The following is a 24,504-nucleotide window of genomic DNA, read 5'->3' on the forward strand; positions in this document are numbered from 1 at the left end:
GGGGCTACCAGACAACTTCATACGGTGAAATTTGAACATCAAATATGTTAATAAAGTATAAAATAAAGTATAATTCTCCCAAGTGAGCATTAGCAGCATTTATGGGTCTGCAGATAGCGTTTGTTTTTCTCCCATCATGTCCTAGTATCCCAGTTGTTAAAATAAACAACTGCTTTTGATTTGTAGCCATAACTTTACAGTTTAGGAGCCTGTATCTGAAGTAACGAATTAGCCACTCACTACAAAACACTGAAATAAAAACAGACCAGTGTGTAACTTGGACGCGGCAGCCACCAGCTGCACCTCATCTTGCTAATCTTTAGGCTTTTTTTTTTTTTTTTTAAAGCGGGGGCTTTTAAGAGTTAAGCTACACAACTCTCTCTTTATTTTTAAAGTGAGTGGATTCCTTGTTGCGTTGTTGAGGATGATAAATTGATACCACATGTTGCTTCCAGACAAAAAAGTCTCTGTACTGCAGTGGGAGCACTTGCAGCTGGTGTCTGAGTTAATGGACGGGCTCCATAAGGTAAACACGGGTTGGAAGAGGCCGAAACAGGCACAGGGAGGGGGAATTTTTTCTGTTTAAAGGCTCGAGCATTTGCGGCTGTTGCCTGACCAGGACGGAGTGTTGAAATCACGCGCAGTCCAGCCTTTCTGGGAGACTCATTCAGTTGTTCGTATCAAATCAGGTATACAGCACTTTGGAAGTGTTTGAGTGTCCTCTCTAGGAGCTTACCCGTTTGCAGTCTTATCAAAATACCAAGAGAGACATGTGTAATTAGGACATGGTAGCTGATTTCTCTTTTTTTTTGCGAGCTAAATGTGGCTGGTTCCCTTGAGGAGTATTAACTGAACAAAATGCGGTGCAGTGGATCAACATTTATAAAAGCTGAGAGCGTGGCCCCAAGTTTGGGGAAAGCGCTGTCACCCCACGTGTTGCTGCCCTGGCTACTAGCAGGCACCCAGCTGCACCCCTTCTCCTGATGCCGTCAGCCTAAGCCAAGGTAGGGTAGCAGCGCTGCTTGCCTGTGGCACTGTACCACCCTCTGCTCACACCAAATCTGACGTGCCTCACGTGTTCCCCTGCCCTGGGTCTTCCTCATCTCCAGGACTGGTCATTCTTCCCTGCAGGACCACTTCCCTGGGGGACCGGGACCTGGCTGGGCTGGGCTCAATGCCATACGGGATGCTCTTGATCTTATCTGCAGGAACCTCAGTCTTCTGGCTCTTAGCAGAGTGCACAGCGTTCTTCAAGTCTGGTATAAATAGTAACACTAATAAAGGGAGGAGCTCATCGTATTTCTTTTCTACTCTGCTTTTGTACACTCAGTATGTTGTACCCGTCGGTGGTATCTGAGCTTTTTCCAAGGTGTCTGCAGCCTGGCTAGCATCTGTCCCATCTACGTATGGTCTCCAGGACAGATTGCTGGAAGTTCCTTTATAGATCTTTTAAAGTTTCTCATTGCATTTCAGCATGGAAAAATGTGTTATGTTTCCATCATCATGGCCTAATCCATCTCCCACATAAGTCAAAGACAAATCCCCATTAATTTGATCAGCAGTGGGTTCAAATGATAAACTCTTCTCTTTGCTTCCCCACCTCCTTTGCGGTTTGTCACATGGTCATATATTACTAATGCACGTGGTTGTGAGCAAAGATCGTCCCACGATATTTTCCTATATTTTAAGCAGTTGGGAACATTCTTTGACAGCTCAGAAACCAGGTGGAAAATACAGTTATTTCCATCCAGAGTGCAGCCTGGTAGCACAGCGCAACAGCCTTTACTGATGTGAGTTGTCAATCTCGGTAACTTCTGTAGCAAAACTTGCACGTGAAAGGATAACAGGATCCAGTCCTAATTTGATTTGGCAGAGCATCCAACACAAGGAGAAACCAAGAAACTCAGAGATACTGTTGCTGAAGAGGTTAGCGGGGGGAGGTTACATGAAAGAAGTGGGTTTTAAGGCGGTGTTTGAACAGAGGGTGGAGATGGGGTACACAAAAATAAATTGGCCCATAATTATGCTTAAGAAAACAGTCTTCCTACAGAAGAAAAGTAAAGAAGAACAGAAGCCAGAGTGTAAGTGGCATATTGCATAATGTAAAGGAAAACAAACTGCTTGGATTTTTTATAACCACCAATTTCCAATGCAAAAGTATTATTACATTCTTTTATTATTTGTGTAATACCAACACTGAGCAAAAAGAGATAATAAGAAAATTACACATGTGCACACACATATCCACACATGCAGGAGCCCTCATCCTGAAAGGTGCCTCAGTCTCACAATTTTACTATTTAGGATTTTTCATGGTTTTAGGCCAGATAGTTTCATACTACGGCTACCAGCAGCAGAAATAAGGCATTTTATGAGAATACCATAGGTTGAAAACTGGAGTGTTTTTATACCTGAAGCTATGTGGCACGCTGCATATGCCACCTCGGGTGTTTCTTTTCTGCGCTTTCTAATATTTTTTTTCATTAGCAAGAGTCATGGTGCTGTGTATTCTTATACCCAGCATTTTTAGGTGGGGAACAGCATGGTTTCTATGGCTCTTGCAGCCTGGCTTGGTGTGGTGGTCTAGCTCTGGTTGTCCTCATCCTGCCGCTGGCTCTTTGCGAGAAGAGATCCCCATGCAGGTGTTCTCACAAGTGGTTGTCCATGAAAGTCACAGGGGATGAATGTGAGAGCTACCTGCATTGATGCAGTACAAGCTGGAATATCAAAAAAGGTTCTTTTTCAAAAAAACCAGCAATTCTCCAGCGAGTTGGGAGAAACCTGAGGAAGAAAGCAGTGGCGTCTAGTTATTAGAAGTTAGAAACAGGCTGTTGCCAGACTCAAAATATAGTTAAAATGTCATCAGTTAAAGAATAAAAAGCTCTTTCCTTCCTTAGACTGAAGAACTGTTATGCTGCAACTCAATCCACCATATTTTGATGGCATGATAGTCCCTTAGAAATGGACAAGTTTACAGCTGAGGCACTGACCCAAACTTCTCTTGAGTATGTCTGCGAAATCTGGTCTGCTGTTTTGTGCAAATTGTTTAAAACATAACAGTTGCTATTTTGAACCGTGGTCCGTATGATTTCTCTTTTCATTAAGTGATAATCACAACCGCGTCTGCTGTCTGTGTGCGAGAAGAACTTCAGGCATGTTTTCCATTTCACAATCTGACAAAAACCACAACACTTAACAGGGGAAAAAAAAGGCATTTTATATTGAAAAGTGTTGTTTAAAAAAAGCTGGGCTGTATTTCTTTGTACACCAAATGTGTCTCCAGTTCATTTATGTCAAACATCCATTTATCCTAAGGATGCAAATATCGAGATGCTTGTGAATGATTTGTTGATTGGTTCATTCTTTGCCCATTTAAATCTGGAATTTCTTTAGTGCTTTGTAAATGAAGGACACTTATCCTGGATGGTTTGATTATGCTATGATCCTGTTGACTTTGTGTTCTTAAAGCATGCTGGCAGAACAAATGTGATTTTATCCTCTTTATAGCTATACCTGGTAATTGCCAAAATTTAAGAAAAAAGAACTTGTGCAACTTTTTAAACTTAATCATCTTTAACCTGGAGGAATAGCACAACTGTTTTGTCAAAGGAATATAGTATAGCTCCAAAAATCTTTTGACTTGCACGTGGGAAAAAAAAACAACAAAGCAACCTGGAAGTACTCTCACTAACAAATACTACTTGCTTGTCCTTTCTTTGAGCCATATTTTAAGCCCAAGATCAGCAGGATGAGTGGAGCGGGATTTTCATCTCGGTTATTTTGGTTTAAATCTGGAGTCATTTCACTAGGGCTGCTGTGGGCTGGTTTTCTCTGCCTCTTTCTCGTTCTGGGGTGATTATCACCGGTTTGAGCCAATGTGGGTTTTGGACGGCAGATGTTGCTGACTAGTGCAAGTGGGTAATATGCAAGAGCAGAGTGTGCACGGGCTCCCCTGAAAGTACTGTATTTCATAGCATCCTGTACAGCACGGGATATCCAGCTGTGTACAGCAACTTTATACAACTCTGCATCTAGCAGCTTACAGGGACAGGGATATCGTCGTGTACTGTGGCACATCATGTTTTGAAGACTGTGAGGATACTATAGCGAGGGGACAGCTGGCCGGCTACTGCGGTACGGGCGTAATTCTGGTGCCTCTAATCAAGAGAGAAAGTACAGCTTAGTCATGCACAGAGTGCCTGTGGGAGAGGAGCAACAGCACTTGGAGTTTTCTCAAGAATTATTATAACAAATGCACAACACACATGCCCATGGAGAATTAAAAAGACGTTTGCAGAGGCTGTGATGAGTGTGACTACCCCTCCAGTCAGATTTTTGTAGTGTCTTTGCAGTTTTTATTTCAAGGAACCGATGGCAAGATTGCTGATAGTATAGAGGTTTGTCCTGAGTCAAAAGGAAGGGAGAAAGGTCTAGCTCCTTGCTAGCGGGAATGGATGTGCGTCACACTCCTTTCCTTAGGATGCAGCTTCTGGGGGTGGGTACCAGGAATGCACAGCTAGTGCAAGCATGGGGGCTTGCTTTGCAGCAGCATGCTGCCACGCTGCAGTCACGCTCCAGCCGTCCCATATCCACCCCCCAAGAAACCTGTGTTGACGTCCAGGAGGGCCCAATGCTTTTATTCATGTTGATGTTTTCGTGTGATGTTGGTTTTGTGATTGAGAATCGGGTAGCAAAAGAAGAGGGGTGCTAGTCTTGACGTTTTGTTTTGTTCTTTTCCTGCAGAATTCGATCCGGCACAACTTGTCACTCCACAGCCGATTCGTCAGGGTGCAGAATGAAGGCACCGGGAAAAGCTCTTGGTGGATGATCAATCCAGATGGTGGAAAAGGCGGCAAGGCGCCCCGGAGACGTGCTGTGTCGATGGACAACAGCAACAAGTACACGAAGAGCAGAGGGCGGGCGGCTAAGAAAAAGGCAGCCCTGCAGACCGCCCAGGAGACGAGCGAGGACAGCCCTTCTCAGCTCTCCAAGTGGCCAGGGAGTCCCACCTCCCGCAGCAGCGATGAGCTGGATGCATGGACAGATTTTCGCTCCCGTACAAATTCAAACGCCAGTACGATCAGTGGCCGCTTGTCACCCATTTTGGCAAGCACGGAACTAGATGATGTTCAAGATGACGACGCTCCACTTTCTCCCATGCTATACAGTAGTCCATCGAGCTTGTCCCCATCGGTAAACAAACCGTGTACTGTGGAGTTGCCTAGGTTGACTGATATGGCTGGGACAATGAATTTGAACGATGGACTGACAGATAACCTCATGGATGATCTCTTGGACAATATAACACTCCCTCCCTCCCAGCAGTCGCCCACAGGAGGGATAATGCAGAGAAGCTCCAGTTTTCCGTATGGTTCCAAAGGTTCAGGGCTGGGTTCCCCATCAAGTAGTTTCAACAACGCCGTGTTTGGGCCGTCATCCCTGAATTCCCTCCGCCAGTCACCCATGCAGACCATTCAGGAGAACAAGCAGGCCACCTTCTCTTCCATTTCTCATTACAACAACCAGACGCTGCAGGATCTCCTTGCCTCTGATGCACTTAGTCACAGCGATGTCATGATGACACAGTCTGACCCACTCATGTCACAAGCCAGCACAGCTGTGTCCGCCCAGAATTCCCGCAGGAATATAATGCTCCGCAACGACCCCATGATGTCGTTTGCCGCGCAGTCCAGCCAGGGCGGTCTGGTCAATCAGAGCCTGCCTCATCACCAGCACCAGTCCCACAACTCCTCTCTCAGTGGCAGCCGTGCCTTGTCCAATTCCATCAGTAACATAGGCTTGAGTGACTCGAACAGCTTGGGATCCACCAAACATCAGCAGTCACCTGTCAATCAGTCTATGCAAACACTTTCTGACCCGCTCTCAGGCTCCTCTTTGTACTCTTCTAGCGTGAACCTCCCGGTCATGGGACACGAGAAATTCCCAAGTGACTTGGACCTGGATATTTTCAATGGGAGCTTGGAGTGTGACATGGAGTCCATTATCCGCAGTGAACTCATGGATGCAGATGGGCTGGATTTTAACTTTGATTCCCTCATCTCAGCTCAGAACGTTGTCAGTCTGAATGTGGGGAACTTCACTGGTGCTAAACAGGCTTCATCACAGAGTTGGGTACCAGGCTGAAGGATCTTTGAGAACAGGGAAAATGGGCAAACAGGTCAGTGCCCTGTAGATGTGGTAAAATACTTGGTTCCTTAGTTTTATTGGAGTTTGCACCAAACACTTAATAGTTAGTGCACACTAATAATATTAGTTTGGCTTGTTGATGGCTTGCTATGTGTTGGTATGCAGCAGGCGCAACCAAGAAACATTTGGAGGTGTGGAGGGAAACGAGGCTAAGCTATAAAAGCTGTTGGGCTGCAACACTGTCAGCACGCATCTGATGCTATGCGTCCTTCTTAATTTAGGCATGAGAAATGTTAATGACAAATCAGGCAAAGCAAGGTGGAATATTTGTGGGTTTCAGGAATCACAGAGCTCCAACTTGTCTTCTTTGAAGCTGCAACAGATGGATTGTTCTCTGCAGCCCATGCCGCACGTAGCCAAGCTGTGTGACATAGGGACGGGACAAGGGGCTTTGCAGTCAGTGGAGCAATAGTACTGCAGGGGAGGAGTAAGAGCGAGTGTCTTTGCAAGATCAGTGCACGCACTGAGGATTGGGTGCGTGGGACAGATCTGGACTGAATTAGAGTTGTGTTGCTGCTGCGGTACAGCAACACTAGAGAAGTTGTTTGTTTTTTTTTTTAAATTGTATTTCTTGGCAAAAAAAAAAGTAGCAAATGGAGGAATTATATATTGCAATAGCAAAGGTAGGATCCTGGTCCCAGGAGGGTACTGGGTTTAATGTTTTAAATATGCAAAAATTGTTGGTCCCCCCCCGCAGGACTGAGGTGGGTATGATTTTCTTTTGGACCCCACCAAGAGAATATCTGTAGGTTTGAATTCTGACATAGGTGCTTTTCAAATGTTAGTCTCTTCAGATTAATTTTTTCCAGATTGATGTGGTTTTTTCCATTGCTTCTTTTCCACAGCTGGGGGCATTTGAACTTGTAAGCATTGTTTCTGTCATCCTTTTATGATTCTGCAGGCTCCTGCCCATACGTCTGCCTGCTCACACGTACATATTCACTGACTCATAGGGTAGGTGCCACACAAAGTGCCCTTTCTCCTTTGTTTATTTATTAGTATAAGGGAGTAGATTTCAAAATATAGTAGGATAAAAGGTTAGCTATAAATTATTGAAAGTGTTCTATTAACTTCAGAATAGTATGTAGAGTATCCCAGTGGTGAAGTTAAACGAGGCATTCATTCAGTTTGCAGCTTACTTCCAACTGTTATTTTCTGGATGAAGGATGGAAAGAAGGAGTCAGTGTCGTTTGACTTTACAGTGCATAATTTGCCCCTTTCATCTTTAATTTAGAGTTTTCATTCTCTGTTTCACAGTTAGATGTTCAAGGGGAAGCTTTGCAGGAGGTGAGCAGCAGTGGTGAACCTCCTGAATGTCTTCCTGGGTGTATGGAGTACCACAGGAGATGTGTGCTGTGGTCTGCTGTCTGTGAGGGAGAACAAGACTGCACAGGAGTCTTCCTTTCAGTCGTTCTGCAAAGCTGCCTCGCTCCGGTGGAGTGGTTGGTTTGCACAGTCCTTTCTCTGTCAGTGGGAGGATTTCCTCTGGTTCTTTCACATCTTTTCACTCAAAGCGAGAGCGCTGCAGTACGTGGCCAGGAGACGGGCTTGTGGAGGTGGGCTCTAGGGGACGCCATGTCCCGCTGACCCTGCACGGGATGGCAGCTTGGCAAGGCCAGTGCCACAGCTGAATACTGGTTTTCCTTCAGTTCCAGTGCTGGATACTTTAAGAAAGGAAAGGGGGAAAAAAAACGAATTGACTCGTGAACCAGGAAGCAAAAACTTGCAGAAGGTCACGCTTGCTGGTCAGTTTTCTCTTCCTCCAGCTGCATGAGCTGTTTGGATCTAGAAACCCTTTTTGCATGAGGTGAAAAAAAAAAGGCCATAGGAACTTTATTGCTGTGAAACATCCAACAGTACAATCTGCCAAATGGGGCCTAAAAAACAGATGCTACTGACAGCTTTGCTTGACACAGGCAAATAGGGCAGCCTCCTGCTTTCGTATCTTCGTTTGCTGTGTATAGGTAGAAGATGCCTGCAGGGAGACCTGCCTAGGCAGCATGGAGGAAGCACACTACGCCACCTCCTCACCGATGCTCACCGCTGCCTCTTCACCCCGGCCTGTGCCAGTCACGGAAAGCGTAGCCGCCGTGATCTTTTCAGGCTGCTCCCTCTGAATAAAGGAACTGACACATCTGTGTGAGCGGAGTCTCATTGCAGAGGACAGATTTATTAACGAGACAGCTCTCCTCAGCGGATTACTCGCAAGCGCAGATGATTTCTGCTGAGCTGGTTCATCATGCACCCTTCCTCATCTGTTAAGCAGCGCTGTTTGAGTTTGCCTCCCTATGAGCATCTCATATTTTGATAGGGGCGCCTCGCGTGACATTGGATGCGATCATTCTGAATTGCTTTCTTGGTTACTTCTCCACTTCGCTGTAGCAATAGGGACCCCTGAATTAAAATCTTCTCTCTGCAGTGTTCCTGATCCCAATAATGAATCTTTACAGGCTTGAAGACTGGGGAACGCTTTCGGCAGAGCAGCCTGGCGCTTGCTCACGCTAAATCTGTTTCACAAGGGCGGCCAGGTGCATTTTGCCGGCAGGCAGAAGCAGTTACAATGGGTTATTGGCATACCTGGGAATAGCGAGTGCTGTGTTTTCTATGAAAAATAAGAGAAACGCTGGAGTCAGTTTTCGTGAAGAAAAGAAAGAAGCCAAATACGTAGGTATTTAGTTTATACATACTCTAGGTATAGAGGGGGGTTTACTTTGGAAGAAAATCAACTACAGTTTCTTCATAGGGGAAGTGAAAAAACCTGTGCAGGAGACGCCACCATTGCGGGTTTGGTGGCCATGAGCATTTGCTGCACATAAGCCTGTGCACAGTCCCTGGAGACAGCCTTGCCTGGTCCCACCACGCTGGCTCTGTGCCCCTGAGGCTGGCCATGCCCCGCCTTTCAGAGGGCCGTAATTAAGGCATATAAATGAATTTGGGTTTGTTTTGGGTTTTTTTCTCTTACAAGAAAGAAAGGAGAAAATCAATATGCTTTTTTCTTGCTTTATTCACTCAGCCATAATTTTCCCTTCTTAAGCTGGCTGGGGCCTCTGTTTCTCTCTCTCTGCCTGCTTCCCAAGAGCACTGGATATGCCCTCCGCCCACTCAGATACTCATCACCTTGTTTTTTCAGCTTGTTTATCAATAAATAAAGTTGTCACTATTCCCTTGCCTGTCTCTAGAATACCTTTTATTTGAAATTAATGGGTCCTCTCTCAGCCTGGGGTTCCCACAACTCTGCACTTTGCTCTGCGGTCCTTCTCAGCTGGAGAGTCCCAAGGGACTTGGCATTCACCGAAGAGTAGTCCCAAACAGACCGGCAGGGGAGACTATTCGGGACATTTACTGCTGCCTGGAAGGTCAGGAGCCGGTGATCAACTACTGCTTGGGACAAACATTTCCTCCAGCATCAAAACCCATCCAAGAAGTTGTTTTTACCTCGATTGTTTCAGTGATGCAGTTTACAACGGCGCCACGCAGGCAGCGATGCTGGCAGGGCTTGGGCAGGGGGTGGAGGACAGCTCAGCATGAGCAGGGCAGGAACTTCTTGAGCTGGTTTCACTGTCTGAAAAACTCATCTAGCTGCATCTTCTGAGAGATTTCAATGTGCCGTTTAGCGGGATGCCTCTGGGCTCTAACAGAGCTGTGCTGGAATCATGTTGACTTATTAGAAAATTACAAGCAAAATACTTCACAGGTCAGTTAAAGTCACTCATTTTGCCCTAGGATCATCTAGGTCCCACATCATCTTACTGTAGCAGTAGAGTGCACAAGCTACTAATAGTAACATCATGTAACGTTCGCATAATTTCATGATTAAAATCTCTGACAAAGCAAAATCCTAGGAAGCGTAATGAAATGCCTGTTGGTATTTCATTAGTCCATATCAGTTTGGACTACTTGCCGATTTGTTAATTGGCATTCAACCTATTTCTGGCTGAAATACCAAAGACAAATGCACAGGTCTGAGGATGACTTACTATTCACTACAACACCATCTTAAAAGTTGTAGTTGATAGTGAAAAGATCTCCATTTGCATGGAGTTTCGAATCAGAGACCCCTGGACAATATGCCACGAGGAAGATGATTTTTATTCTTTACCAGAAAGCTTGTTTTCTGCTCATTAAAACTGAAATATGGAAAACAGAATTGGTGGACCTCACGCCTGAGGATGCTGACAGCCTCAGGACCATAGCTGCGCTTCTGGCTCTCTTATTTTCAAAAATGAGGTCTTAGCGGTAGGGCTGGCAGGTTTCTTACATGGAGCCAAGATGGGCCTGGCTGCCTTTAAAAAATCTAAAGGAAATTCAGGAGCAGCAAATTCTTCTGCTCCATTTCTAACAGGTCAGCGGTTAAGGCGGTGGCGCGCTTCTAACATTTAAGTGTTGTTTCAGCCAGCCCAAGTTTTGAAAGGTGGTTTTGTGACTAGCTGAACATCATGTGTGCCAAGTTTAGTCTTTGAACAAAAATATCTATGTAGAAAACTTATTTCGCTGAGAACAGGGTTCCCATTAACTGGTCCTCACTCTCTGGGCACACACCAGCAGCACAGGAGCAAACTCGGCGCTCATAGCCACTGGGGAGGAGGAGAGGGGAAAGCTGGGCAAACCCCACTGGGGCTGCCCCCCGTGCAGTCCCTCTGGCCACAGTGCCCCTCGAAGCCCCTTGTACTCAGGGGCCAGTCCTACGCTTGCAGGGATGCTGTGGCTTTTGCTGCATGAAGGCAGCATGAGCTGACACACAAACATGATGAATCGCTCACTCCTTCTGTGAGTAGGTCTTTTTGGTTTTGGTGTTTTTTTAATCTGGGTTTATGTTTTGGGGTTTTATTAACCGAGGAAAAAGATTTGAAAAAAATAGGATTGCCTCTGCAGGCTTGTGTTGCGAGCTGAAGCCAGGACAGTGGTCTGATCCTGTGGTTTGGGTGTTCTTCTGTTGTTGTTTTATATAGATATATTTTTTGTACCTCATGCTTTGTCATGTGATTCAGCAGCAATAATTAGGCAGAAACTTGCTGTCCCTGCAGATGCCAAGATTACAGGATGACATACTCTCACCAGATGACAGCACAAACTGATATTTTTAGAACAGCCCGCATCAACTGGTCTCCCCAGTGCTTTCCTCCCTGGATTGGCAGCACACAGGTTTTATTACAGAATGAGTCTTCACAAATTGTCTTTTTCATGTGAATGAGCGGTAATGATTGTTTAGAGCTGCAGATCAGTGTTGGTCCCCAGACATACTGTTGCCTGCTAGCTGGGGTGGTTACAGGTGGTTTTTCTTTTTTCTTTCCTTCTTCTGAGCCAGACTTTTAAATAGCTCCCCTAAAAACATATTTTCTTGAAGAAGTGCGTAATGAGAGATCCTTTTTAGAAACATAGCGTCATGCAGCTGAGGAAAGGTCGAAATCTTTTTTCATAGCAATTCAGCACTCAGCCAAGGTGATGAACTGACAGCCGGAGAGGTTTAAGTCTTGTGTTGATGACAGCCAAAGAGCACAGGTATAGCGCAGGCCAGCAGGAGTGCACAGTATCTTACGTAAATAGCCGGCCTTTCTCTCTCTCTCTCCTGGCCTGGGGAGGGAGGGTGAAGGAAGGATGCTCACACAACAGCCCCCCGGGCTCCCCGTGCCACTGCTGGAGAGTCTCCAGCAGGATGCTCCCATCAGCGCTGCCCCTGATCAAGTCCCACACGGTGCATGGGGACACTGACCCCATTAAATCAGGTACCTGCGGCTGGGTGGTGGTAACGCTCCGCTCTGGTCCAGTCTACGAGGGCTATTTAATCAGCTTTTCCACTCAGATTACCGCACAGGGTGGCAGTTGTTGGAGTCTGATGGAGCGGACATCTGCTGAGCGGTAATGGGACGGAGACGTGGCTCAGCTAGCGGAGGCTGCTGTGTAGCCAGTGGTTGTCTGCGGTTACTCCAGGAAGAAAGCCGCTTTTCCCAGATGATGCCGTGGAGAATGGCTTGCGTTTATGCATGTTTACAGCTGAGCCGAGTATCTTGCCCGTTGTTTTTCCCTTGCACTGCCTGCTTTTGCAAACTGCTTCTCCTGGCTTTCATGGGTAATTTATTTCATACAAATCTGGTTTTGAGGAAGGACCTTCCCTCTCTCGCCTTTTCTACCACTTTTAAGTCATGATAGAGGATGTCCTGCCTTATATCAACATGGTGGAAATCCTTTTGTGTGACCTATGTGAGCATTATTGGCCTGTCATTTTCAAGTTACTGCAGAGGAAAATGAGAAGACTCCATAGCAGGGAGGATGTTTTTAAAATAGGCTTGGTACCTGGCAGAGAAAAAAACACCTCCCTATAAGGATATTCAGAATAAAGAGTACATAGCACATTTCCATAGCACTATGAACCCATAATTCAGGATGTTTCCAGCCATGCAGGTACCTTTTACTCTAGAAAGCGGCTCTTATTCTTCAGGTTCACAAGTGCAAGCAAAATCCTTCTCTGGTCTTGCACAGGTGCAGCAGTTATCCATCCTTTTCTGGTCCACAGTAGAGGTCTCCTTCCCAGTGCTCCCGAGTGCCTAAAGAAAGCACCGTTATTCCAGCTGATGTCCTTTACCCCTAACAGAAGATGTATTTTTCAAGCATTTTTGGCCTTCTTCCTCTAGTCCAGCAGCATCCTGCCTAAAAGGTGCTGTGTTGAACACCCAGGCTGATGTCTGTCAATCAGTGCCAGTGTCACCCATAACTGGCAGGATTTCCACCCCACTCCTCAGGCCCCCCGAACAAAAGGCAGGGGATAAAATATACCGTAAGATTGTCAAGAAGCCTGGAGACCTTCTAGAGAGATGGTGTCCTGTATCTAAACTCTTCTCTGTTGGCCAGGGCAGAGGATTGAACCCAGCCAGATGTGATGGTTCTCAACAGCAATTGGGTATCGGCAGTACTTGTGCTGGAAAGCCGGCATAACTGCACACTGACATGTCTGTAGGTGTAAAAACAAGTGTGGCAGCATATGGTCTTCTTGTATGGGCACCAACACAGTGACATACGTAGTGGAGTCTGCATGCGCCTGCTCCTCTTGCAAGCAAGCGCAGAATTTCCTGTGAATTTGGTTGTTCAGCATCAGGTCCTGATACATTAGGAAAACCTGATCTACTTTTAAGTGTGTGAGCATGGGTGGGCCAATTTCTCTCTGGGTGTCTCCTTTTCATCTGTAAAATGGGTGGAAGGGACCTTACCTGCCTTTGAGGGTAAAGTGAACTGCCTGGAGGAGTGGTGGACTCTCCCTTGCTGGAAATTAGAATATCTAGACTTGGCTTGCCAGGGCCCTGAATAACCTAACCTAAGGCCCTGCCTGCAACAGAAGGTTGGACCCGATAATGCTGAGTCCCTTCCAGCCTGGACTTTTCTATGATTCTGTAGACAGCTGGGATATCAGAATAACACATGTATCAATAGTCGTGGCACCTCACTACAGTTCTGGGCAAGCCTTTTGTCCCAGGGAGCTGATACAGGGTGAGAGAATGATCTGCTATCTTTAGTTACATTTACTTCCAAAATACTTAGTTGTCGGCTATGGTTTGCAATGTTTCTTGGAGTGGAAGAGCAGGAACAGAAGGAAGAGAGACACTATTGTGCTTTACGTGCCTGTGCAAGTACCAGCACAGCAACTTTTTAGCTCCCATAAGTCTTAGTTCTGTGCTGGCGTTCTTCCTCTTTCCATCCTTCTCCTCACCCTCTGCCCCTGATTCTGAGCTGGAAAAGATCTGGTTTTATGTGTAGAATTTAAAGAGAAAAAGTGAAGTTGCAACAGGCCTGAAAGTTCAGGCCTTAGAAAGAAAATACGTTGTTGCCAGCTCTTTTTTCCTCTTGGACTTTGGACCCTGACCTCAGCGTTGTCTCTCGGCACAGTGCCATCCTAGGGCAGCGTACGCTAAGCCTGTAGGGTGTCACTGTGGCATACCTGCCATGGCATTGGGATTCCTAATTTTTATTCTGCTTGAACAAAAAATTCTCATGCTGCAATTTTGTCCTTATAGAAGGAATTGGCCACAACAGTTATCTCCCTTACTTGTTTCTGAACAAATACTGTGTATTCTTCCGTCTTGAGCTGTGAAAACCTCGGGCAGAATATTAACTTGTACCCATGCCTAATCAAGCCTTGCTTTTTGAGCCTACCCCCGTTTTGGAGTAGAAGCTGTACTGCTGGCGGCGATGACAAATCAAGGGACAGAGGTACTAGATTGAATGTACATCTATCACTAAAGGATGCAGTTGTCCTTCAAAACGTTTGCATCCTCAGTCTCTGGACAGTAAAAGTAGTTACTGGGATTTCCTGTCCCTGGGGAGTCATTACAGAGTGGTGCCCAGGGAAAACACTTGTTTTACAGACCTCTAAGTAGTGATATTTTTCAAGATGTGATCCACTCAACAAGCCTTCCAGCCAAATCAGAAGGTCCTTGGTAGGCCACCACACAGAGGAGCTGTGTGTTGATAGTGCGGTTTCTCATATCATAATTATGTAAAGGAGCACATAACTTTTCTTTTAACAGAAAACTGTATGTGCTGATTGTTATGTTAGCTTACTGATAAACTTACCACCAGTGCACGTTATCTGTGCCTCGCTTTGGGGAGCATCGATGCGTCACCTTTCTATTCTGAAGAAATTTCCAGCGCTGCATAATTGGCACCGTTGGGATCAAAGGGAGAAAGCAACAGGTGGCAGATGATCCTTCAGAGCTGCTCTGACGGTGCACGAGCTGGCGTGGGGCTTGGGAGACGGCCATCCGGTTAAGTGGTGGAATGGCGTGAGACAGAGGCGAGGAAATGATTGTTGCTGGAGGGAAATCGCAACCAACAGCTCGGCCACAGAATAAAGCAAGGGTAGCATTTGTAACCGGTCAGTAGCAAGGTAGAGGATGGGAGGGCAGAGAAGAGGACGGACAAAAGGGGCATCTCCTCTCCCACATAATTGCTTGCAAGCTGAAGAATTAGAAAACACAGAAATACTTGCTTTTTGTTTTACACTCTTCCACCAGATAGGATAAACAGATTTAGCATCTAGGGTTCAAAATGTCTGTGGGACGTGACAAAGCAGGAGTTCATCCTCACTCCTCACTTAATGCTTTTCCTGTTTTTGTTTGAAAGTCATTATTTTCACCAACCGCATGCATATATGCTTGCATAAGCTATAGCTTGATATGGTACTATGGATTCTTCTAATGTCCAGCAGATGTTTCTCGTTCTAGCCTTCTGTTCCCAGGGGATCAAAACAGCCGTAGTGGAATTGCCTCTACTTTCAGTGTGTGCGTGCGTGCGTGTGTGTGTGACAGAGGCCAGGTATCAATGCAGCTGTGAAGACTGGGCTCCAAAAGAAAGCCTTCGCTTTCTTCAGAAGAAAGTTTTAAGAAAAGGAAGTCTAAGAAACTTTGGGAGAAAGTCTAAAATTCCTGCTTCCTTTCCACTCCCTGATGATTGAAAATGGGCTTCAGGTTTGGCAGAGGAGCTTTTCAAGGGAGAACTGAATTTTCCAGGGAGTGGCTTAAGAAGTGCAGGCAGACGATGTTTTCAGTAGTGTCCTTTTTGGAAGTTCCGCCCAGCCTAAGAAACAAGAAACCATGCCACACGAAAGAGGGGGCTCTATGCCTTTGCTGTGGCAAGTTAGCAAACGCTGCTCTAACCCACTAGCCCTGCTAGACTTCACCTTTCTTGTATCCATCCATGACCTCTGTTCTATGTATTTTTTTTAATCACCCCCTGTGCTCATACTTCTGCTGCTCTTATCCCTCAAACCAGCACCCAATAATAAAGGCCAGGAAAAAGGATAAAGTGGGGACTGGAGTACTTTACCTGGAGAGCTGCGTGTTGCCCTTAGAGGACAGCAGCATCCTGGCTCACCAGAGGAGAAACCCCATCTGCCTCTGCAAATTCAGGGTGACGCTCTGGAGGACGAGCTTTTCCCACGGCCGTTGGGAATGGGAGAAAACCTTGTGGTGGCTCAGGATACAGCTGGAGATATCTGGGGGCAGGGAGAGAGGAACACTGGGGAGTTGTGGTTGAAGACCACTGATAAATGGAGGTGTAACTGGAGTGCTTGCTTCCCTGCCTGACAGAGTTTTCATTGCTATGAAGCAGCAGGCCACTAACTCAGGGTTAACAGAGGCTTCTTGTGGCGAGACAGAAAGTGAGAGTGTGTGGGTCTGTTACAGACTTTAATGGGGTAATTTGAAGGCAGGCGGGTTAAGACTTTGATCTACTTCTTTTCATTTTTTAATCCATTTGCAAAGTCCATGTAAATAGAGCTGTGAAAATGGAGCGTGGTTTGGTTCTGCTACGAGCAAATTTCACCTCAGCTGTGTGTCTGTCTCCTAAACGTTGGCATTGTCTGAAGGACGGGTGTCCTCGGGAAAAATTACCGGGCAGTGCCACTTCCACAAATGATGCTCATCGTCATCCGTCCTCCAGTTTTTTCTCTTGTCACTTTGTTTCATAGTACAATATTTTACATACATTTTTAATTTAAAGGTTAAACACTACTCTGGTACTTCATCAGGAGTTTCTGTACTCATTTACTTTTAATTAATAGCTCCATTCAAAGTCAGCAAGACTTCTCACACATGCCGAAGTTAAGCCCGCGCTCAGCGTAGCTGGCGCCTGCATGAGAGCGAGCCGGCTTGCTGGGCTGCGGTGCGTGGGACCTGAGCCTTGCCTTCAGATGAGGTTGCGCTTTGGGAACTCGCCTGTTTCCAGCCCCCCTGGTGCTAAGGCTTTAAGGAGAAGCAGAGAAAAGGGCCTGCACTCGTTTGAGCTGCATACAAGCCACTAGCCAGGTTTTACTGGGGGCTACCAGGCCTGTCTGGGTATCTTCTCCTGACCTTGTTACGGCCATCAGGACACACTTACCAAATGGAGTTGTTGCCAGGCAGTCACATTAACAAATGGCTAGCGTTAATTTGCCCTTTGAAAATGAAGACATCGATATGTTGATCCAGTCGGAAATCCCTTTATTCACAAAACAGTCTACCCCAAACCCCTCCACATAATTAAGGCTAAAGCCAAATTTTGTTTGGGTGAAACGCGCAATCTGTCTGCTCCCTAAGCTGTGCTGAATGAAGTTCTCCCCTAATGGCGCAGGGAGCAGCTGTCACGCCGTTGCTCTAATAACCATGAGACAAAATGATTAAATTTCCATCAATCATTTAGCATTGTCAGAATAGGTCATTTTAATAAAATGTTATCATAGGATCAGTGCCTGGCACCTTAGAAAGGAGAGGGGCAGTGATGGAGATTCGTCTTGTGGCAGCCTTTGAGTGATCCCTCTTGCAGGAGATGCTGGTCCGGATTAATCCCGCAGTCCCCCTAAATCCACCATTTTTCATGAGGGTGCCTGATACCAGGATCTTTTGAGAGTAAAGACATTCCTGTAATCAACTTAAATGACTTTTTGGTTTCAGCAAGTGTCCCCTTGTTCTGTGTCCCCTTGTTCTTGCACTGTATAAAAAAATCACCAATCATTCATCTCAGGGAAAATCCTCAACAGGTTATAAGTGGTGTGGGGGACTAAGCCCTGGTTTCCGAAGCCATTTCAGAGCCAGAAGTTATATGCCCAGCTATGCGGATAGCTGCCAAGTGGGTTTTCTGAAGATGTGAAAGGATTTCATGGGAATGTTTAAACGTACATACTTTCCAAAACCCTACTTGGTGCCTGCCTATATCTTTAAGTTACTGAGTACCTTTAAAAACCTGGCCCCTTGGCCCCCTTGGTTGAAATCTTCATCTGTTTTCAGTGTTTTACCTACTTGCTATGTCCCTTCGTAGTTGTCTCCATGCTGCATCCAAGGTGTCTTTCCAGTGTCTTTCCCTCTGCAGAGAAGTTTCATGGCTACAGAAGAAGCTGGACCCTCACCCCGTTTTTAAAGCTGGGTGGACCCTGTCCACCTTGTACGATGGTGTGTCGTACAAGGAGGAAAATGGAGAACTCTAAAGTCCAAACCGAAATTCGTGGCTGTTCACTGCTTCTCTTGAGCAGCCTCCTTCAGCTGTCCTTCAGGGGTGGTGGTCGATGTCAAATGCTAACAGAAGATTTGTCCAGCCTTTTGGTGATGCTGAGAAAGGGTGATCATGAAAAATGGAGAAAAGCTGGAGGATCCTTCCGTGCTTCACCTGGAAATACGCTTAACAAATAGACGATGCACTGGGTTTCTGTAAATCAGACTTGGCCATTGTTTTTCTTTGGAGAGAAGGTTTTTTCTTTCCTGCTTGGGAGCAGCTAAGCCAGCAAAGCAGCACACTCAAACCTTGGCAAGGGAGAAGCATTTTCAGGCAGGGTCATGATGCAACTTATTCCTTGCTATAAGTTTGAAGCTTCTGGGTGCAAACAAATCAAAATTGCTTGTCAGTGCAAGCTGTTGTTTGGTTTGGAGGTTTGCTTGGTTGCCTTGTATGTTGTGTTTTTTCCCTGCATGCAGCAGTCTCACTGTCTTGTCTTCTTTTTTTTCTTCCTCTCCAGGCCCTCAAACTGACACGAGATGTAGAGAGAGAACCCTTTGCCAAATCTGCTGTCAGCAAGTGGACAGTGATACTGTTTACAGCTTACGACCTTTGTGAACCCTGCATTATTTTCCTAACAAAGCAGACTGTTAATAGGCCCCTTACCGGAGTGAAGATCCTCCTTTTTTTTTCTCCTTTTTTTTTTTTTCTCTTTTTTTGGGAATTGAACTCATTCTGAAGTATGCAAAATCTTCCTTTTCTGGGATGGCCAAGCACCTGCTGTGGAGACAATGTTCAGCACCATCCTGTTGAGAACACACTGTGTAGCCTTTCCAATAGTTGCTTGTCAATGAGTATGTGGTGTTTCAATATATTAATGGTTTATGGGATGTTTTAAGTTGGCTTTTCTTTTTGGAGGTTTTCCCTGTCTGCCCACCCTCCCCCCTACAACCTCCAGTTTGATTTCCTTAGATTTTTGACCATTTTTGCTTTCTCTCCCTGGGGAATCTGAAGTACTGCACACACGCGAGGAAATGATCATAACCCAACACTGCTCAGACGTCAGGGTTTTCTGAATATACAGCATTTGTTATACCGATCAACCGACTGAATTCCAGAGAGAGGTGATGTGTGTGGTCTGTTTGTTTGTTGGGTTGGTTTGTTTGTTTCTTTCTTATTCTTTCCTTAAATTTAATAGTGCACCCTTGTTTTCCATAAGTGTCAAACCAGGGTTGATTGCAAAACAGGGGAAGCCGGTGAGTTTGCCTCTTGGCTCATGACTACTGACTGACAGCGGGTGCCATTGCCCGCACGTGCACCGAGGCAGGAGCCTGTTTGCTGCCCGCCGGAGCAGGCTCCCCTCCTGCCTTATGTTAGCGGGGCTGCCCCTACTGCCGCAGCAAGCTGGTAAGGAGTTATAAGCTGAGCTGCCAAACAAGTTGAACGTAGCCACCTCCAAAGATGTGTTTGAAAAAGCGAAAATTAAGCGAAATACGCGACTTCACAGAAAAGCCAGGCCTAGAGGCTGGGCATCGGCAAGTGACTTGCAGTGGCAACACCGGGAGTTGAGGCACAGGTCGTTACAGGGTGTGTTACTGCATCAGTGATCCTTTTTTTGTTGTTGTTTTGGGTATATCCTTGATTATTTTTTCCTTCTCATTGTGTATAATCCGTTGTGGCAGAAGAAGCAGGAAAGGGAATGGCAAGGTGGCAGTATCATACAAATGGCTTTTCATATGAGCATAGATTGTAACAGGATAAATGACACTGAAAGACAAGGCAGTTTTATATATTTTGCTTCTAAGAGTTTCTTTTGTAAAATGAATAATAATAATAATAATGAATAAAAGGTATCGTGCTGTATAGATCCTCTCTATAATCTGGAAAGTTTGATTACTTTTTATTAGTATCTTGGGGGGGGGAGGGATACAAAAAAAGAGGGGAAGACACCAATGGTACATAGGAACTCGGTATGAAGAGGTTCTGAATAGGACATGTGTATACATAATTCTCCAAAGCGATATATGAAGTTTTTTTTCTTTGCATAAAAGCATTATGCATATAAATATATAAATATATTTTATTATGTACAGAAATGGATCATTATGCATGGATGTTAGGAAAACAAACTAGCATTTTAACCCAAAGTCTCAGTGCATGAGTTCCCACCGACCCTTGTCCCATGCAATGTGGAGTGACTCCCTCTCGCCACTGCCACTGCCCATGCAGTCATGCGCGCGCGCGTGCACACACACACACACACAAAAGCATTCGTGGGCCCTTCCTCGCTCCTTACTTTCCAGGTCCCTGAGGTGATATTGGTGAAACAACAGCTCCTAGTGTGATGGAAGTTTTGTTTTTGTATTGTAGCCCCCACGCTGTTCTCTCGTAAAGATGCACTTCTTGGTTTCTCCCCGCAGTTATGACTGTGTAGAGTCTGTGCAGTTGTGGTTATCGTAGCCCTGTAGCATATCAACTCTTCCAAGCAGCCAAGGGTTTATCATTCGCCTTAAAAACTTCTCTTTTCTTTTTACACCGAGGTGGTCTATTTGTCAGCGTGGGGACTAGTTTATTACATATATTGGAGTTAGGTGATGCTCATTGCCCATCTCTGTCAGCAGCCAGCTACCCAGGACGCTCGTGTGGCACAGTGGTCACCTGGGCTAGAGGTTGTTTTGCTTATCGGAGTCCAGTTGCAGGCACCTTTTACCAAAATTGGTCGAGAGCTTTACCACCAGCCTCCTCTGAGCATGCAGGATTAGCTCTCAGCTTCCCGGTACCCCCCAAAATGCGAGTGTATGCTGAAGGAATTCCCTCTGGTGCTCCTTTCCCCAAGGCTCCTCTGCAGCTGCCGCCCTGCGGCTGAGCTTGTCTCCCTGCCCCGTGGTTTCGGCCGCCAGCAGAGCTCACTTGGTGGCTCCCCATGCTGGGGCGTAGCATTTGGCCCCTGCACAGGTGAGCCTCCAGTGAGACCTGGGGTGTCTGCCCAAAGACCACCGACCAGGTCGCTGACAGCACCAGTAAGGCCTGACTTGACGGTATGGCCAAGGTGACCAAAATCCATAATTCTATTTTTTTTCTTGGTACGGATGCAGTTCTTGGCAAAGGCAAGGGAAGGCCTGCTAGCTTAAGGCAAATGGGGGCAACTTCGGCTCTGCTACAGCCACCTAACCCCCTTGAGTTCAACAGAGCTAGCTCCCGCTGGCAGAAATGGGAGAGAAAACTATGGTCCACTCTGTTCAGAAAATGGAGAAAAAACACTTGCTTTAGAGACAGCGCATCAATGGCAGAGAAGTTTGTTTTTTTTTTTAAATAGAAGCATTAGCGGCTGAAAGGCTTAACCTGGCTCCCGGCAATGTCAAGGAAAGCATTTCCATTGGCGTGGCTGGGACACCTTGGGCCCCCGCTGTGGAGAACATCCCAGCACTCGCTGAAGAGGGGTGGACGTGGCCAACCTCTTGGGTTTGGTTTCTGTTGCTCAGTTTTGGGGCCAAAATTTTCAAACGGAAGTGCCTGGTGTCAGGCACCTAACGTCGGGGACTCCCCCAGCATGGTCGCGGGGGGCGAGCTGCCGTGCCCTCGTTGCTTCTCAAAGGAAGGAGAGGTGCCAGCTCCCCCCAGGCCTGGGGGAAGGTCACCACCCTCTACGCCTGCTGAGGTGCCCAGCAAATGCCCGCCTCTCCAGAAGTGCTAAATAAATCTCGCTGAATTCAAAGGGCCACTTATTTAGGTGTCAAAACACAGACTTGAATGGCTAATTTTGGGAACCTACCTTTTGAAAATTTGGCCGTTGAGTCTTTGAACGTGTTTATGCCTAGAAGTTTTCCTTCTGAAACCGTGTAAAACAGGTAAAGGTCCAGAACAATTACATAGGTATCATTTAAACACCTGGTCTAAGCAAAAGGTCTAAAAGGGCAACATTTATGCAGTTCCTAGTCACAGGTTTGGGGCTTGATTTAATGATTTTGTAAAAAAATTTTCTCTTGAGAATAATCGGATAGTTGACCACTGCTTAACTCCAGAAATTTTTGTGCCACCGCTTCAAAAAGTTACCTTTTAGGTCATGTATTTCTCTAAAATGATGTCATTGCTTGGCAATCAGTGTCCTGTAAGTGTTTCTAGTACACGATATACCTTAGGAATTGCCAACAGATGCGAAGGGGGACCAGATACATTTCGTTACTATGGGTTGGAAAAAATAGATTGTACATTTGGCTTCACATGTTTAACTTTTTTTTAAAAAAAGTTGCATGATTGGAAAAAAATATGTATACAGTATCTGTAAAACTGTTTTATCTGTTTTTGTTTCAAGCCATGTAAATTTGAAGAATATTAAATCCACAGCCTTATCGCGCATGGCCGTCTTTACATACCGAAGAGCTGAACAGTTTATACTTTTCATTTGGGCTATCTTGTACTTTCATTTGAAAGCAGACTCTCATGTTGCAGTCTTACTGAGGATTTTATATTAAAAAAAAGAAAAAACATGCTGCCCTGGAGGAATATACTACCTTACTACACGGAGATTGGAAGGAAGTTTGTTTTGGAGCAAAACCTGCCCCTTTCCAAACGAAGTAGAGACTCAGTGCTTACTCCACTTGGTGTTAGTAGATATTGCCTTGTGTATTCCATTTTAAATTGTAATCTAGTTTGTAAAAGAGATGGTGACGCATGTAAATAAAGCATAATGGATCTCTACATTGCACATTTGCCTTCGCTCTGTTTCATTGTGTTGTGGACGGACATCTAAACACAGGACCTGGAAAAGGGCTGACTTCTGAGCAGCGGGTGAAACCGGCTGGTGGGGGGATTGGGGCTGGGGAGGGGACCTGATGCTGCGTCTGCTGGAGTCTGTAAGCGCGTATTTAGGTGGGCCTCTGTACTTCAACCCTTCAGCCAAGCCAGTGTAGTTTTGGTGGTCAGATAACCCCCAATGGGATCATTTACTGCTGCTAAAAATCACAAAGTTCACTTGATTTTGGGGGTGGGGTATGTTTGTCCCCCGGGATGGCAACGGCACCCTCCAGCTGCAGCCCAGCTCACCCGTCCAGGAAGACAACCAGCCCAACTGCACATCGGTCAGGAGAAGAGTTACACCCCCTGTGGGCTTGGCTGGGTTTCAAACTGTCTTTGAAAAATGCCTGGTGTACTTGAAACCACCCATTTGGGATTTGGGATAAGAAAACCAGCAGCCTGACTCAGCAGAAAGTTACACTGAGGGCTCTGGCCAAGGCACAGGAGAGCGTGCTGAGAAACATGAGACGTGTCGACAAAAAACTCTTCTCCCACCCTGACGGGAAGCCACAGATGTGTATGGGTTTTTTGGAGTAATTTTTCAAGAGCAAATGATATTTTCAAGAAAGAGGAGCCTTTACGCGCAGCAGGGAGGGGTTTCCCATGACTCTGGGGGGACGACCGCCGTGTCATCTGTGCAAAGCCCACGGGAGCGTTGCGCTGAAGTACTGCAGTATAAAGAGCAGCTTGGGGATATCCCTTGTTTAACATAGCAAGAGCTATCCAGGCTTTGTCCAAACTAGAGACAGCCCATCAGAAAACAACCTTTGGCTGGGGTGAAGTGTGCGTTAGCATCCCCAGAGTCAGAGCGCGCTTGTCCTGCAGCAATTACAGCTTCTCCTCGGAAATGGAGCTGTTTTGCTGAGTTCTCTGAAGACTCCTCCAACAGCGATCTGGCAGCAAAGGACCCACGTCATCCTCCTTGTTGGCATCGTCCTACTGGTATTTAGGACAACAGTGAGACCGTTTGGCCCGGTGAGGTGCCAGGTGGAAGGGCCTCAGCTTTGACCTGAATTTAGGCAGGGGCAGCAGCAGTGGCAACGATGAGCTGATCAAATCCTGTGTGAGTTTTGCGCTGAACCTACTTGGTTGTGTTGTGCAATGCCTTAGCTGTGACCTTCAGTTCACCCGGCCTTGGAATAGATCATTCTTATCTTTCAGAGTACTTTCAAAATAAGTCCAAACATTTTCAACTTCTCTAAGTTGTCCCAGAAGACAAAAGGCTTTTCGAGCTGCTGCCGAGACTGGTGAGGCAAACGAGGGCTATTTTGGGAGCTCCCCACCACATATGCTGAGTTGCGAGTTCGACCAGACCAGGGAAAACAGTGTTTTACAGCTCTTGTTTGACTACCGCTGCCAAGGAAGTTAGTGGTGCTTTCATGAAGATTGAGATAAGCAAATCTGGGAGGCTACCTCCTTTTCTGGTGGAGTCATCGTGACTGGTATCTCCCTGTTCAAAAGGAGGACTTCTTGGGTGACGTGGAGCCCAAGCCAGATGGAGTAGATACTGCTCTCGCTGGCACACAGATTCATCCCGCTGCCAGTAACTTC

General features: G+C 46.1%; 1 protein-coding gene across 1 annotated transcript in view; it reads left to right on the forward strand.

Moving 5' to 3' along the window:
• FOXO3 (forkhead box O3) overlaps positions 1-22,863 on the forward strand; it is a 31,571-nt gene extending 8,708 nt beyond the window's left edge. The window contains exons 4-5 of the mRNA XM_009326421.1: positions 4,742-6,178; positions 18,680-22,863. Of these exons, the coding sequence (XP_009324696.1) occupies positions 4,742-6,144 (1,403 nt within the window). The 3' untranslated portion in view covers positions 6,145-6,178; positions 18,680-22,863. The remainder of the gene's footprint in view (positions 1-4,741; positions 6,179-18,679) is intronic.
• Positions 22,864-24,504: the final 1,641 nt, after the last annotated feature.

The sequence above is a fragment of the Pygoscelis adeliae genome, unplaced genomic scaffold (assembly GCF_000699105.1).
Source record: "Pygoscelis adeliae isolate BGI_AS28 unplaced genomic scaffold, ASM69910v1 Scaffold206, whole genome shotgun sequence".
Taxonomy (NCBI): domain Eukaryota; kingdom Metazoa; phylum Chordata; class Aves; order Sphenisciformes; family Spheniscidae; genus Pygoscelis; species Pygoscelis adeliae.